At 37.4% G+C, this 18,219-nt stretch overlaps 1 protein-coding gene across 1 annotated transcript in view; it reads left to right on the top strand.

Annotated features, from left to right (window-relative positions):
* The window catches only part of MEI4 (meiotic double-stranded break formation protein 4), a 188,786-nt gene that overhangs the window by 102,216 nt on the left and 68,351 nt on the right, over window positions 1-18,219 (top strand). The window contains exon 3 of the mRNA XM_036082206.2: window positions 6,829-6,960. Coding sequence (XP_035938099.2) covers window positions 6,829-6,960 — 132 coding nt within the window. The remainder of the gene's footprint in view (window positions 1-6,828; window positions 6,961-18,219) is intronic.

The raw sequence follows: 18,219 nt of genomic DNA, 5'->3' as shown, positions 1-18,219 counted from the left end.
CCAGGTCACAGGAAAGCCTTAAGGAAAGTGGCATCTTGGTGGGAACATTTTGGGCTGCAGGTGAGCCACCTTGATCCCTGTAGGAGTCTAGTTGCTAATGTAGGCAGGAAGACTTCAGGTTGCCAGTTTCTATGTAGAGAGGATCAGGGGAGGGTTATTGCCAGGCCAGGCTAAGCTTGAAAGGTCTTCAAGAGACCTAAAGTTCTGGATGGGCAGGTGGGGGCTGAACTCCTCCAGATGTCCTCATGCCCATACCATTCACCCACTATGCAACATCCAGAAACAGAGGAAAACCTCTTTCTCCTACAATGCCCCTTCCACATCCTCTACTGAGAAACCTAATACGTTGCTCATGTAAAGGAGAGATGTTTAAAAGAATGCTGTGTATTATGGCAGATCATATTTTGACAGGTGAACTGACAGCTGAGAGGTAATAAACTGATAACTGGCTTATGCCTCTATTTCTTATACTCTCATTGTCATATGTATCACATCCATGTACAAGACAATATTATATGTATTTTTTACTTTAAGCTGTCATATGTGTTTTGAAGAAATTAAAGGGAAAATATAATTTATCCAGATAGTTAACTATTTTTGATGCCCTTCATTTCTTCCTAATATTCAAATTTCCCACTAGTATCATTTATACTAAGCATGAAAAAAAATTATTTCAACATTTCTTATACTATGGCTTGACTGGTTACATTTTGTTAATTTTACTTTTTATCTGAAAATATTTTAGCTTTCTTGAATGATTTTTACTAGATATAAATTGCTGAGTGACATTTCTTTTTCTTTCAGCACTGTAAAGATATTAATCCAGTCTCTTCTACCTATCATAATTTCTGATGAGAAATCCACAGTTATTTGAATTATGTTTCCTAAATGTAAGGTATCATTTTTCTCTGGCTACTCTTAAGTTTTTCTCTTTATCTTATATTTTCAGGAGTTTGGCTCTGATACGCCTAGGCATTTTTTTTCATACTTACTATTTGGAGTTCAGTGAGATTCTGGAATGTGTACATTTATGTCTTTCACCAAATTCAGGAAGTTTTCAGCTATTATTTCTTCAAATATTTTCTGCCTATTCTGTCCCATTTCTTCTTCTGGATTCCTACTATGCTTATGATAGACCTTTTTTTAATATTGTCACATATGTCCCTGAGATTCTGTTCATTCCTTGGATTGCATAAATTCTGTTAAGTTACATACTCAAGTATTTATCTTCATTCTGCTCCTAAGCTCATCTGCCTTGAATTTTTTATTTCATATACTCTTGAATCCCTTTTTGGTTCTTTTCAATAGTTTCTCTCTCTCTACTGATAATTTGTATCTTTTCAGTCAGTACGAGAATTAGGCATAGTTCTAATATCTGTTTTAAAATCTCTTTTTTACAACCCATACTACAGAATCATGGTTGCTGCTGCTTCTGCCATAATTGAGGAAGCACAGAAATGGAACTTTCCAAAGCTGTCAGCCCAGAACTATAGCATTTCTGTCATCATCAGGCATCTCCTGAATCAGGAAGACTCTTCCACCATAACTGTTCAAGAATCCTGCTGCATCTGCTACAAACTGTATCTTATTCACAAAGGATGCCCTGCAATCTGCCCTTTACCCCAAATAATTCTATGTCTTACATAAGATTGACTGATTAGGAAAATTTAAATTATATCCAGAACCTTCTCTGAAAGAAAGTTTTAGAAACATAGTTTTAGCCTTTTTAGTACAGCTTCTTGCTTGAAGAATACTTGAAAGGATACTCCAATCTATCTGCTATAGACTACCCCTCTCATTATTCAACATTATATTTTCCCTTTTTCAAACCTTCCCAAAATATCAATAGCAAAAACAGTGTACTTTGAAGACATAATATACCAATGCTCTGTAGAAACAAAAATCTATAGAGCTCTTCTCAAAAGGAAGGATTCAAAGTCTCAATCATTTCTTTTTTTTTTTTTTAAAGATTTTATTTATTTATTTGAGAGAGAGAGAATGAGAGAGAGCAAGCACATGAGAGGGGGGAGGGTCAGAGGGAGAAGCAGACTCTCTGCTGAGCAGGGAGCCCGATGCGGGACTCGATCCAGGGACTCCAGGATCATGACCTGAGCCGAAGGCAGTTGCTTAACCAACTGAGCCACCCAGGCGCCCTCAATCATTTCTTGTGATGTGATACGACTTTATATGATGATGTGATAATCATGCCTATGCTAATTCCATCACAATTCTAGTTTGATATGTTGTAATTCATAGACTAAATTATAAAGTGAGCCACTGCCAAAATAACCTACCCATACACACACATATACACACACACACAGAAAAAATAACCCTTCATGGCCTTCAGTTATAAGTGGTTATAAGTCCAATTTGTATTGACTTTCTTCCTCCACTGCCAGTTACATTCTCCCTTTGTCAATTAGTTGTATTAACCCACGGTTTCATCCCTAAAGGATCTGGCCTTTGGGTGGTCTTATCTCATGAGTTTGCTATAGTATTCTATTTAGTTATTACTAGTTGGACAGTAATACCAGGCAACCCCTGGCTTCCAAACACAATCTTCTCTGCTGCCATTGTGTTTTAAATTCCTGTTTTCCTCAATCAGAGATCAATTGCTCCAGTCAACACAGGAACCCCCTTTTTGCACTGGCAGAGTGGTGAAAGAACTCCATATAGAAATCTCAATTTCCGGTTCATGAAATAATTGTTGGGTCCTTTGGTAGGAACCATTTTTACTTGTTTATTTAGACATCTAAACCAGAATCCAGTGTCACAGGGTGTGAAGAATACTTTACCAGTGAATCATTAGATGTAATATTGAGAGTTCCCAGTCTCTTTCATACCTTGGTTTCTGAATTCAAACATTCTGGCTATCAGAGAAAGAGCATCATATATTGGTCATTGGCTTAGAACATAATTTTCCTATAATTCAACCTTAAAAAGAGTGGTATTCTAGTTGGAACTAACTGCTCAAGCAGTGCTTCTTCTTTTATTTCCTGCTTGATCACAAATTTATATATATTACAGCTACTTGATGACGGAGTATTGCTGTGTATACCTGACTTTAGGTAATACTGTTCAAATGAGCAGCTTTGGGCACTTAATCACTTGGTGTCCCATGATGAGACAGTCATTTAATCTCTAGTAGGGCCAAATAGTGTTTTTTATATATGTGTGTGTGTTTATGTGTTTATATGTGTGTGTGTGTGTGTGTATATATATATATGTGTGTGTATATATATGACTATATTATATATTTGTATATTTAATATATATTATACATGTTATATAAAATATATTTATATAGTTATATATACACAAATAAATATATTTATTAAATATACATTGTTATATTTATATATACATATAGAAATACTAACTATATAATATAAATATTTATATGTATATATAACTATATATTTATATGTGTATATATATTTATACACATGTATATGTATACATATATATATGTATTTGTCAAAACAAGGGTTTGACTTTCTCCCCAAACCAAGGGTTGTCCTTTGTGATTTTCTTATTAGGCTCAACCACAGGCTTCATACAGTTACTGATTAGCTCCAAGAATATTGGATATGGTCCATAAGGTCCACGTGGCAGAGTTGCTTCTTCCTCAACTTAGGTCATAAGGTCCACGTGGCAGAGTTGCTTCTTCCTCAATTTAGACCTGCTAGAGCTCTTTATACTACTCTGGGCTCTTCTCAAAGTTTATAGACATGATTTACTCAACATGTGCATCCAAGGGGTAAACTGAAATGAATATATGTTGCCTCAGATATCCACAAATGCCCACCAAGTATTATATATTTTTATTACTGATAGGAAATACATACTAAAGCAACTTGTGTTTCACTTTGCAAGGGGTATTCCAACATGCGTCAGACCCAGAAATGTCCCAAGTGTATCAGGTACCTGAATCCTGGGGTTTACTTTCTTCTAATGTATGTACTTTACCAGGACCTTTAAAACCATTGCCATATAAGCGTGATATTGATATAGTACACCAGCATGATGTCCTGTGGAATGTTTTGATGATCCGAGTCCTATGAACTAAATAATGACACAGAACCAGCAAATTGACACGGTCTTAAATAGGACAGAAAAAGTATAATGATGACTCCTAGGTGAATGCAAACTGCTTTTTATCCTTATTGGGATAATAAAAAAAAAAAAATTCCCAGATTAAGACCTAACAAATATCAGAAGCCAGGAAAGAAACTACAACTGGAATAGTATCATTGTGAATTAGAAACACCCCTGATGAAGTTTGTGCTTATTCACTGCCATTCTCCAAGAGCTTTCTGTCTTCTACACAGGTCAAATAGGCAAATGTGTTGGGCATGTGGTAGGAATTTCCACCTCTGCATATTTCAAGACTGAAATGTCAGCACTGGGCTCTGTGAGTCCTCCAGGGGAATATGTAGATGTAGATCAAAACACATTTGGTTTGGGCGAGTTTATAGGTATTTGAGGAGGCTGAGTTTATAGGAATGACTTCCTAAACCACTGGGCCATCAAGGTAGCATCCTACTGCTTCTGTCAGCATTAAGAACTTGCAAAAGTAGGGAACCTCTAAACCAGCTACAGGATAAAGGAACTCTGCCACAGTCTGCACCAACAGGATGCATGTCGTGTGCCCTGCTTCTCTTCTTCCATAATGCACTTCTAAATCAAGGTCTCAGTTCTGATTAGCAGAACTCAAATAATATCCAAAATCCAAACTGCACAGGAATCTGGGGAAAATTGTTTCTAGGTTCCAGTCCCTGCAATACAGGAAGATGTGCTAGAGTAGAAAAAGATGGCATGTGTGTTGTTTTCAACCATGTTTTTACTACGGTAGACTCTCCTATGTAAGCCCTGGCTTCCATGCCAGCCTCTTTCAAAAGTTCCACTGTATTTACAAAAGGGCAAGTGTCAATTAAAATGTAAGGAAGAATAGAAGCCATTTTTATAAAAATGCTCACAAAATTTAAATTACCTTAACAGTTATATACTTAGTCTTTGTTCTCTTATGAACTTCAGTCATACTGGGGAGACTGTAACAATTCCTATCTAGGTTATGGAAAAGGTCTTTATGATGAACTTCTCTTCTGAGCACTGTTCTCTAATAGGATTGTATTAACTCTAGAAAAAGATTTTATTTCTAGTATTTAACTTTTCAGGGTTCAATGAATTAAACTTCTGTAACCTTTAAGCTTTTCTATTATCAACCTACGTTATATTAACATGTAACACTTACTGAGCATTTACTGGGTGCCTGGCACTATGGTAACCATTTTTACTATCTAACTTCATATGCATAGCAACTGAAGTGGGTGCCGTCACAATCATTATTTTGCAGATGTGGAAGCTCAGACCTAAAAAGTTAAGTAACTTGCTAGTACAAGTTAATAAGCAGTGGAGCTAAGATTTGACTCAGGCAGTTTTAGATTCCAGAGTCTACAAACCTAACCCTGTGACCACCCTCATAATTTTATTCTCACTCTCTAAAGTACCTTTTGTTTTACTGTGAATTTTTTTCTTTATCTCATAAAGACTTACATATTAAGAAAGGAGGGAAACAACAAGAACATCAGTGAAATACCCAACAGAATTTTTTTAGAGCTTAGATAAGGTACAAACAAAAATGTAAACAATCTGCAAAAAAATGGCACTGGAAAAATACAGAGGGTGTGAGTATTAGAATTACAGAGATTGAGAAACAACAATGATAAATAACTATGATTTCCTATGGTAATAAACTGATGTGGTTTTAGAACTGAGTTGACAAGTTGACTTAGAAAACTATTATTAAGAACTAGTTATGCATATCCAGATTTATAATAGAAATTTCTTTTGAACTCTATAATCTGTTAACTATTTTATTGTCATTGATTAACTTTTAAAGTATATTACTAAAATATCAATTTGAGAAATACCTATGTTAAGTCTTTATCTTAAAGGACACAGGTGACATTTCCTACTTTCATGTGGCATTATTTAGCATTGTCATTTAGACATTTTATATACAAAAGCAGTGTCTCCGCAATACGATTTTAATCTATAGAACATGACAAGGTAGGTGCTATTTCTTTGTTTCAGGATACTTCTGAAGCCTCCTTTCTCCAAAATATATTAAGGGACATGTTTAATGAAGTTCCAGCTTTGAGTTATACACACCTTAATGTGATTAATAATGAAATGGCCTTTTTCTTAATAATTATATGGGATATAGTTTATTGTCTCCCATTGTCCGTTTACATTTATTTAGTGGTGAGTACTTTTTGCTGCCTCTAGATGAAAATTTAGGGTCCTACATTTTTTTCTCCTCTCTCTAAAGTGCCTCTCTTTTGACTTATAGAGAACAAAGAAGTCCTTCCCACCTGTCTCCAATGTGGAAGTGGGATTCATAGTGCACCAATATCTATCCCAAAAGACATCTTCAAACTCCATTCTTTCACCTTTTATATATATCTATATCTATACCTATACTTATATCTAGTGGGTAAGGGCTTAAGAGTCTTATCTTCTTTATTCAGTCTATGTATGGTCTATCATCTAAATATATTTATTTTGATACTTCAACTAAAACTTCCATTTCAGCACTTTGTCATACATTTCAAAATATTAACTCCTGTACAAAATTTTAAAAACTTATATAGTTATAATTTGTCTATTTCATAATTTTGCTTAAGAATGATCCAGAATTATGCTGACACCTTTTGTACTCCTAACAGTATGGATTTAGTAATAAAGTCTTAGAAATTGCCCACTAAATATATTTTGACCTGACTTGATAGAAAATGGAAACCTATTCATTTTTATCTTTAGTTTCAGGTGCAGCATTATGTTTCTCAGAGTCTGGTAACCCTGGGAAGTTGCAGCTTGTTGAGAAAATCTATAATATCTCTGCTTTTATCAGAAGTAAACAGCTTCAGTGATGTTCTGGGTACCATCGATCAGGTACATATAGCCTGAAACTGTAACTCTTATTTACAGTTAATACAGCTACAGACTTTTCTTTCTTTTTGTCCTCTCTCCACTTCTTGCCAGGTTGATATTTTAGTTATTACCTTTTTATCCCCTAGAGTATGTGAATACTGTTACTGTCTACTAAAATTATAAAGATACTTTTAGAAAATAGTTTCCAAAATAATACCATCTTATCATGCTTACATGTATATGTATGCCAAATGTGCCAGTGGTGACAAGGAATGCTTAGATGAATGGCCTTAAATCTAATTGGGCAGCACGTTCCTAAAGCAAAATGGTGAGAGAAAAGTGAATGGGAGACGATGCTAAATGTAAAAGAAACCTCTCACCAGTGGTTTTCATTTCTAATTGCTCATGAGAATCATCTGGTTAACTTCTAAATATCCCGCTGTGAAGCCATATGCTAGTTCAATTAAATGGAGGTCTCCGGGTTTAAGATGCAGGTATTGGTATTCTTTTAAAACTCTTCAGGTATCCCAATGTGCAGCCAAGGTTGAAAACTCATGCTCTAGGCCCTCTCCTCTGTGCAAATTCTTACATCAGTGCTGATAAACGTGTCTAAGGAACTGAAGTCATTAACATATTTTAATGTTGACCCTGGTATATTATGTGTTCACTTTGTCAACCGTTGTAATATTATTACTGTCTCTGTGGTAGAATTAAGCACAATTAAAGGAAATCAGAGACAGGAAGATATGTTTTGGTAAAGAAGAACAAATTTAAGTAGAAAAAATACTATGCATATAATTTTAAATACTGTTTAACTATTACTTATATCTCAGTTGCCTACATTTGACAATATATTCCAAAAATATGTATAATCTAATTGAATTCACTGAATGACATGATAAATCATCTAGGCAGCAATTTTTCAAGGGACTACTAAATGGTAAACTCTCTTAAGTGCTCTGTGAGATTTTTTTAAAGTAATTGTTACTGATGTTAAGGAGCTAAAAATTCATTTGGGAAACAGTGAAGTGCTAAAATACTTGGTGTTTGTAGGAGCTCCAACATCAAGAAGTGATCAAGGTAGGTTGCAGGTCCCTGAAAGGACTTCATGGATAAGAAACACTTGAAAAATGTATTTGAAAAACAGAAGATAACAGAATATAGAGGCATTGAGTGTAATTTTTAAAATGTGTGCCCAGGGGCACCTGGGTAGCTCAGTCGGTTAAGCATGCGACTCCTGGTGTCAGCTCAGGTCATGATCTCATGGGTCATGAGATGGAGCCCTACGTGGGACTCTGTGCTCAGCGGGGGGGTCTGCTTGAAGATTCTCTCCCTCTGACCCGCCCCCACTTGTGTGTGTTCTCTCTTTCTAAAATAAAGAAATAAATCTTTAAAAAAATAAATAAAATGCGTGCCCAGCATTCTAAAAAGCAAGGTAAGGTCATGGAATTTAAAAACAGGATGCAATGTGGGAAATGACTTTGATCAAATCAGATTATTTGTGTGGAAAACAGCAAAGTACAGACAAGAAATTTTTATTTACATGTTCTCATTTAATCTTCACAAATCTCCATGAAGTAGTTGTACTTTTTACCCAGTATATAGATAAAGAAATCAAACCTTAGAGTGGTTAAGCAACTTGACCAAAATTGCAGAAAGAACATATTTTAAAGCCATAATTCAAACAGAGGTATTTTGATTGTAAAATCATTTGAGAATAAGAATAAGAAGAACACAACAGTAACTACTTTTTGGCAGGTAATAATGCATTAATATGCTTTACATGAATTTTCCCAATCGAGATGTTAGTATAGTTGTTTAAAGACAAAGATATGGAAACTACTACTTGGCATTCTTATAGTAGACAACAACATTCACTCCAGCCATTTTAAGCAGAAAGGATGCATAAGTAGCTATGGATTGTTGAGAGGGCTCAGGCTGTACTTTCATGAACGACTCCCATAATCATACAGCAGAATTTGGCTGCCAGAGGATTTGCTGCCCTTATCATCATGAATAGGAAGCTGCCTGCTGAATCACCAGTTCCAGAAAACAGTCCTGCCACAATGTACAACAGACAAAGGTGTGCCCTGTGCTGTACCTGTCTCACTATGTGATTCAGTTTGAACTACAAAGTTTGTGTGAGTGCATTTGTTTCTAAACCAACTTTCTATTCATAACCCTAGCAGCAAGAGAGTATAGGAAATGTAGTTTAACAAATGCAGAGGAACGGGATCAAGATGGCAGGATAGGAAGATCCTGAGTTTACCTCCTCCCATGGACACACCAAGACTACAACTACATATAGAGCATCTCTCTCTGAGAAGAACATGAAGACTATCAGAACAACTTTAACACAGCTAAAGATATAAAGAAAAAGCCACATCAAAAGGGGTATTTTGGTTGGGACCTAAAACCTCCAGCATGGCAACCCACAAATGAAAGAGATATCACAGGTGTGGAGGTCTTTCCTGAAGAGTGAGAGGTTCAAGCCCACATTGACCACCTCCTCCCTTCAAGGATATGCACCAGGAAGGTAAGCCCCCATGATATCTGGCTTTGAAAGTAGGGCTTAACTCTAGGATCTTTGAAAATCAGTAGGGCTTAGCTTCAGGAAAGCAAGAGAGCTATAGGAAACTGACATTGTTCTTCATGGCCTGAGCACAATCTCACTCATTCTGGGATCCAGCATAGAGGCAGCAGTTTGAAAAGCACCTGGGCCATACATGAAGGAGATTTACTGACTACTTTTAGGGCAAGTGCTGGAGGGGCAGGGATCTATAGGAACTTTCTCTGGGAACAAAAGTGCTGACAGGCACCATTTTTCTTATCCTCCTTCAGCCTAGTTAGCCCATGCTAGTTCTGAACACTCTTCATCTACCTTGACAGCACTGGGTGATCCACTCAGGTGTTCTGTGGCTGCCCTGTGCAAACACACCTACCTTGCCAGGTGCCCTTCCAAAGTGGCTCCCACCCTGCCATACATGGTGGGCAGCCTGGCTATGTCCAGGACTCCTCCAAAGCAACTTCTGCCCCAGAGACAGAGGGAAGAGCCCTACCCAGCAGCACATCAACAACAGTTGCCACCAGGCCTCCCAGCCAACCACAGTGGGGACTAAACCCACCCACCAGCATACCCACAGCAGCTGCAGCTAGTACTCTCAGCCAACAACTGGGGGCCGCACACAGTCTACACAAGGGACAACCCTGGAGTGCCTGGGTCTGATGAGCAGGAGGTATTGCATTCCTGTGCCCCACAAAATGCCTTCGACATCAGCCCATTACCTTCAAAACCATGAAATGTAGCTGACCTACCTAAAACACAGAAACAAGTGTAGAGAGGCAAAATGAGGAAACAGAAGAATATGTTCCAAATGAAAGAACAAGATAAAACCTCAGCAAAAGAACTAAGTAAAATGGAGATAAGCAATCTACATGATAAAGAGTTCAAAGTAATGGTCATAAAGGTACTCACTGAACTCGGGAGAAGAATGGATAAACACAGTGAGAGCTTCAAAAAAGAGATAGTATAAAAAGGAACCAATCAGAGCTGAAAAAATACAATAACTGAAATGAAAAATGCACTAGAGGGAATCAACAGCAGATTAGATGATGCAAAAGAATGGAAGAACAATCTGAAAGGGTAGTGGAAGTCATCCAAACTGAACAACAAAATGAAAAGAGAATTTTAAATATGAGGATAGGTTAAGGGACTTCTGGAACATCATCATGTATAACACTCACATTATAGGGATTTCAGAAGAAAAGAGAAAGAAGGAGCCAAGAAAATTATTTGAAGAAATAATAGCTGAAAACTTCCCAAATCTGTGGAAGGAAACAGATAACCAGATCAAGGAAGCATAGAGAGCCCCAATAAAGATGAAGTCAAAGAGGTCTACACTAAGACATTAATAATTAAAATGTCAAAAATTAAAGATAAAGATAAAACATTAAATATAGCAAGAGAAAAGCAACTAGTTACATACAAGGAAATACCATAAGACTGTCAGCTGATTTTCCAGGAGAAATTTTGCAGATGAGAGTGGCATGATATATTCAAAGTGCTGAAAGGAAATACACTACAACCAAGAATACTCTACCCAGCAAGGCTATCATTCAGAATTGAAGGAAACAAATAGTTTCTCAAACAAAAGTTAAAGGAGTTCATTTTCAGTAAACCAACCTTATAATAAATGTTAAAGGGACTTCTTTAAGTGGAAAAGAGGCCATAAGAAGGAAGAAAATTATGAAATAAAAAAATTCACTGCTAAAAGCAAACATATGGTAAAGATAGTAAACCAATCACTTATAAAGCTAGTATGAATGTTAAAAGATAGTTAAGTTAGGTATATCTATAATAATTAGGTAAGGGATACACAAAATAAAAAGATGTAAAATATCATGTCAAATGTATAAAATATGGGGAGGGAGTAAAAAATGTAGTGCTTTTACAATGTGTTCAAAGTTAAGTTACCATAAACTTAAAATACACTGCAGAATACTTAGGATGTTCTATATGAACCTTATGGTAACCACAAACCAAAAACCTGTAATAGATACACAAAAAATAAAGAGAAAGGAATCCCAACATAACACTAAAAAATAATCATCAAATCACAAGGAAAGAGAACAAGAGAAGAAAGAAACAGAGAACTACAAAAACACCTAGAAAACAATTAAGAGAATGGCAATAAGTATATACCTATTAATAATTAGGTTAAATGTAAATGAACTACATGCTCCAATAAAAAGACATAAGATGACTGAATGGATAAAGAAAAAAAAAAGATACATCTATATGCTTCCTAAAAAAGACTAACCTCAGAGACAAAGACACATATAGACTGAAAGTGTAGGAACAGAAAAGATATTCCATGCAAATGGACATTAAAAAAAATCTGGGGCAGGAAAAAAATGATGGCGGAGGAGTTGGGGACCTTATTTCAACCGGTCCCCAGAATTGAGCTGGTTATCTACCAGACCACTCTGAAAACCCACTAAATCAGCCTGAAATGTAAGAAGATATATCTGGATCTCTACAAACAGAATATCGCGGGCGGTTGGTTTCCAGGTATGAAGCGGGGAGCTGTGATTCCGTGGGCAGATATCAGAAGATAAACGGAAGGGTGAGGGAGCTGCCATAAGCGCTTGAGCCGGGAAGGTGAAATAACACAGGAGCGCAAAAGCCCCCCATGCTGGGGACCAGGCACAGACTTGAAGACCGGTAGCAGTGGGGAAAGCACTTTAGGGCAGCCCCCAGACTGAAACCTGAAGCTGCAGGGGCGCCTGTGTGAACTGGGGATAGCTGGCGGTTTTAGAAGCACAAAGGGCAGAAGCGTGCCTAGACCTGGAAGTAAGGGGTGGGAGCACTGCTGAGGGGCGCACAACCCAGGACACTGTGGTTTTAGCAGCACAGACAGAAATGGAGACAGTGTGGCCTAGAGAGCTCACTTCTGAGGCAGAGGTTTGGAAACGGTCTCTTCAGCTCTGACTCTTGGAAGAGACGTGGAAAGCCTCCAGAGAACAAAAGCCCCCAAAAAACTGTTTTCACTGAGGCCATCCCCCCCCACAGGGGGCAGGGAAACTCTGCCCAGACAGGGTTGCCTGAGTAACAGTGCAGCAGGCCCCTCCCCCAGAATGCAGGCAGGAAGAACAAGAGGCCAACAACCCTAAGGTCCTTATAAAACAGATGCATTTTGCTTGGGTTGTGGTCAATAATATGGACTCTGTACATTCTCTAAACCACCCCTCAACAGAATGACTAAGAGGAGGAACCCCAAAAAGAGGAAAGAATCAGAGACTGTGACTTCTGCCACAGATTAACAAATGGATATAGATATAAGCAAGATGTCGGAAATAGACTTCACGGTAACAGTTATGAAGACAATAGCTAGAATGGAGAAAACAATTAATGGCAACATAGAGTCTCTAAGGGCAGAAATGAGAGCTGATCTGGCAGAATTTAAAAATGCTGTCAATGAGATCCAATCTAATCTAGATACTTTAACAGCTAGGGTAAATGAGGCAGAAGAACAAATTAGTGATCTAGAAGACAAACTCATAGAAAAGAAGGAACAGGAGGAAGCCTAAAAGAAACAGCTTAAAATCCATGAAAACAGAATTAGAGAAATAAGTGCCGCCATGAAACGGTCCAATGTCAGAATTATTGGGATCCCTGAGAGGGTGGAGAGAGAGAGAGAGAGAGAGGACTAGAAGATATATTTGAGCAAATCGTAGCTGAGAACTTCTGGGGAATGAAACAAGCATTCATGTCCTAGAAGCAGAGAGGACCCCTTCCAATATCAAGCAGAACAGACCAACGCCCCAGCATGTAATAGTAAAACTCGCAAGTCTTAGAACCAAGGAAACCATCTTAAGGGCAGTTAGGGGGAAGAGATTCCTTATGTACAGAGGGAGGAACATCAGAATAATGTCAGAGTTATCCACAGAGAACTGGCAAGCCACAAAGGGCTGGCAAGACATATTCAGGGTACTAAATGAGAAGAACATGCAGCCAAGAATACTTTATACAGCAAGGCTGTCGTTTAGAATGGATGGAGAGATGCAGAGCTTCCAGGACTGGCATAAACTGAAAGAATATGTGACCCCTAAGTGGGTCCTGCAAGAAATATTAAGGGGGGTTCTATAAAAGGTGAAAGACCCCAAGAGTGATATAGAACAGAAATTTACAGAGACAATCTATAGAAACAAGGACTGCACAGGCAACATGATGACAATAAAATCAACTTTCAATAATCACTCTCAACGTGAACGGCCTAAACACTCCCATAAAACAGCACAGGGTTGCAGATTGGATAAAAAGACAGGTCCCATCCATATGCTGTATACAAGAGACTCATTTTGAACCTAAAGATACATCCAGACTGAACGTGAAGGGATGGAGATCCATCTTTCATGCCAACGGACCTCAAAAGAAAGCTGGGGTAGCAATTCTTGTATCAGACAAATTAAATTTTAAGCTAAAGACTGTAGTTAGAGACACAGAAGGACATTATATCATTCTTAAAGGGTCTATCCAACAAGAAGGTTTAACAATTGTAAATATCTACACCCTCAACATGGGAGCAGCCATCTACATAAGCCAACTGTTAACCAAAATAAAGAGTCATGTTGATAACAATACGTTAATTGTAGGAGACCTCAATACTCTACTCTCAGCAATAGACAGATCATCTAACCAGAAAATCAACAAAGAAACCAGAGCTTTGAATGACACACTGGACCAGATGGACCTCATAAATATATACAGAACATTCCACCCTAAAACAACAGAATACTCATTCTTCTCGAGTGCACATGGCACTTTCTCCAGAATAGACCACATACTGGGTCACAAATCAGGTCTCAACCGATACCAAAAGATTGAGATTATTCCCTGCATATTCTCAGACTATAATGCTTTAAAACTGGAACTCAATCACAAGAATAAATTTGGAAGAAATTCAAACACTTGGAAGCTAAAGACCAGTCTGCTCAAAAATGTTTAGGTCAACCAGGAAATCAAAGAAGAACCTAAACAATTCATGGAAACCAGTGAGAATGAAAACACATCAGTCCAAAACATATGGGATACTGCAAAGGCAGTCCTAAGGGGGAAATACATAGTCATCCAAGCCTCACTCAAAAAAATAGAAAAATCCCGAATTCACCAACTAACTTTACACCATAAAGAACTAGAGAAAAAACAACAAACGATGCGTAAGCCACACATTAGAAGAGAAATAGTTAAGATTAGAGCAGAGATCAATGAATTAGAAACCAGAAACACAGTAGATCAGATCAACGAAACTAGAAGCTGGTTCTTTGAAAGAATTAGTAAGATCGATAAACCACTTGCCAGACTTATCCAAAAGAAAAGAGAAAGGACCCAAATTAATAAAATTATGAATGAAAGGGGAGAGATCACGACTAACATCAAGGAAATAGAAACAATTATTAGAAATTATTATCAAAACTATATGCCAATAAATTGAGCAACCTGGAAGAAATGGATGCCTTCCTAGAAACCTATAAACTACTAAGACTGAAACAGGAAGAAATTAACAGCCTGAATAGACCAATAACCAATAATGAGATTGAAGCAGTGATCAAAAACCTACCCAAAAACAAGAGTCCAGGGCCTGATGGATTCCCTGGGGAATTCTACCAAACATTCAAAGAAGAAATAATACCTATTCTCCTGAAGCTGTTTCAAAAAATAGACCAGAAGGAAAGCTCCCAGACTCATTCTATGAGGCCAGCATTACCTTGATCCCCAAACCAGGCAAAGACCCTATCAAAAAGGAGAATTTCAGACCACTGTTCCTGATAAATATGGATGCCAAAATTCTCAACAAAATTCTAGCTAATAGGATCCAACAGTACATTAAAAGGATCATCCACCACGACCAAGTGGGATTTACCCCTGGGATGCAAGGGTGGTTCAACATTTGCAAATCAATCAGTGTGACAGAACACATTAATAAGAGGAGAGAGAAGAACCATATGGTCCTCTCAGTTGATGCAGAAAAAGTATTTGACAAAATACAGCATCCTTTCCTGATTAAAACTCTTCAGAGTATAGGGAGAGAGGGAACATTCCTCAATTTTATAAAATCCATCTATGAAAAACCCAGAGCGAATATCATTCTCAATGGGGAAAAGCTGAGAACCTTTCCCTTAAGATCAGGAACATGACAAGGATGCCTACTCTCACCACTATTGTTCAACATAGTACTAGAAGTCCTAGCAACAGCAATCAGAGAACTGAAAGAAATAAAAGTTATTCAAATTAGCAAAGAAGAAGTCACACTCTCTCTCTTCGCAGAGGACATGATACTTTATGTGGAAAACCCAAAAGACTCCACCCCCAAATTACTAGACCTCATAGAGCAATTCAGTAATGTGGCAGGATACTGTATGAATGCACAGAAATCAGTTGTTTTCTTATACACTAACAGTGTAACTGTAGAAAGAGAAATTAGAGAATCGATTCCATTTACAATAGCACCAAAAACCATAAAATACCTCGGAATAAACCTAACCAAAGAGGTAAAGGATCTATACTCTAGGAACTACAGAACCCTCATGAAAGAAATTGAAGAAGACACAAAAAGATGGAAAAACATTCCATGCTCATGGATTGGAAGAATAAACATTGTTAAAATGTCTATGCTGCCCAGAGCAATCTATACCTTTAACAGCATCCTGATCAAAATACAATGGCATTTTTCAAAGTGCTGGAACAAACAATCCTAAAATTTGTATGGAATCAGAAAAGACCCTGAATTGCCAAGGAAATGTTGAAAAAGAAAAAAAAAGTTGTGGGCATCATGTTGCCCGATTTCAAGTTATATTACAAAGCTGTGATCACCAAGACAGCCTGGTACTGTCAAAAAAAACCAAACACATAAACCAATGGAACAGAATAGAGCCCAGGTATGGACCCTCAACTCTACAGCCAAATAATCTTCGACAAAGCAGGAAAAAATATGCAATGGAAAAAAGACAGTCTCTTCAATAAATGGTGCTGGGAAAATTGGACAGCTATATACAGAAGAATGAAACTCGACCATTCTCTTACACCATACACAAATATAAACTCTAAGTGGATGAAAGACCTCAATGTGAGACAGAAATCCATCAAAATCCTAGAGGAGAACATAGGCAGTAACCTCTTTAACATTGGCCACGCAACTTCTTTCAAGACACATCTCCAAAGGCAAGGGAAACAAAAGCGAAAATGAACCTTTCAGACTTCATTAAGATAAAAAGCTTCTGCACAGCAAAGGAAACAGTCAACAAAACAAAGAGGCAACCCACAGAATGGGAGAAGATATTTGCAAATGACACTACAGACAAAGCACTGATATCCAAGATCTATAAAGAACTTCTCAAACTCAACACCCAAAAAACAAATAATCAAGTCAAAAAATGGGCAGAAGACATGAAAAGACACTTCTCCAAAGAAGACATAAAAATGGCTAACAGACACATGAGAAAGTGTTCATCATCATTAGCCATCAGGGAAATTCAAATCAAAACCACACTGAGATACCACCTTATACCAGTTAAAATGGCAAAAATTGACAAGGCAAGAAACAACAAATGTTGGAGAGGTTGTGGAGAAAAGGGAACCCTCTTACGCTGTTGGTGGGAATGCAAGTTGGGACAGCCACTTTGGAAAACAGTGTGGAGGTTCCTCAAAACTTAAAAATAGAGCTACCCTACGACCCAGCAATTGCACTACTGGGTACTTACCCCAAAGATACAGATGTAGTGAAAAGAAGTGCCATATGTACCCCAATGTTCACAGCAGCAGTGTTCACAATAGCCAAACTGTGGAAAGAGCCAAGATGCCCTTCAGTAGACAAATGACTACAGGAGATGTGGTCCATATATACCATGGAATATTACTCAGCCATCAGAAGAGATGAATACACAACTTTTGCACCAACATGGATGGGACTGGAAGAGATTATGTTAAGTGAAATAAGTCAAGCAGAGAAAGTCAATTATATGGTTTCACTTATTTGTGGAACATAAAGAGGAGCATGGAGGACATTAGGAGAAGGAAGGAAAAAATGAAGACGGGGGGCAGTTGGAGGGGGAGACAAAGCATAAGAGAGTACGGAGTCCAAGAAACAAACTGAGGGTTTTAGGGGGGAGGGGTGGGGGGATAGGTTAGCCCGGTGGTGGGTATTAAGGAGGGCATGTATTGCATAGACCACTGGGTGTTTTATGCAAACAGTGAATCATGGAACACTACATCAAAAAGTAATGATGTACTGTATGGTGACTAACATAACATAATAAAAAAAAGAAAACTAGACATAATAAACTCCATCTGTATAAATTTAAAAATAAATGTGCACTGGAGTCTCATTCAGTATTGACTTTGATGACATTTTAAGTTGCAACAATTTACTTTTTTTATCTTAATTTTTATGCTTCAACCAAAATTTTTGGACCATTGATCCATTTTTTTTTGTTTGGAGATATAACAGCACAATAGCAACTCTGAAAAATTCAAATAAAATGCATGTAAGCAATAATATGCAAAGGAAAAAAAATGTGGGACAGCAATACTTAGATAAAATAGAGTTTAAGACAAAGATTGTAACAAATGACAAACAAGGTCATTGCATAATGATAGAAGGGTCAATCCAAAAAGGGAATATAATTATTGTGAATATCCATGCTCTCAATATAGGAGCACTAAATATATAAACTAAATATTAAGAAATGTAAAGGGAGAAATTCTTAGTAAGAAAATAATAG

Source organism: Halichoerus grypus, chromosome 9 (genome assembly GCF_964656455.1).
Source record: "Halichoerus grypus chromosome 9, mHalGry1.hap1.1, whole genome shotgun sequence".
In the NCBI taxonomy this organism is placed as follows: Eukaryota; Metazoa; Chordata; class Mammalia; order Carnivora; family Phocidae; genus Halichoerus; species Halichoerus grypus.
This window is presented reverse-complemented; position numbering and strand designations above follow the sequence as displayed.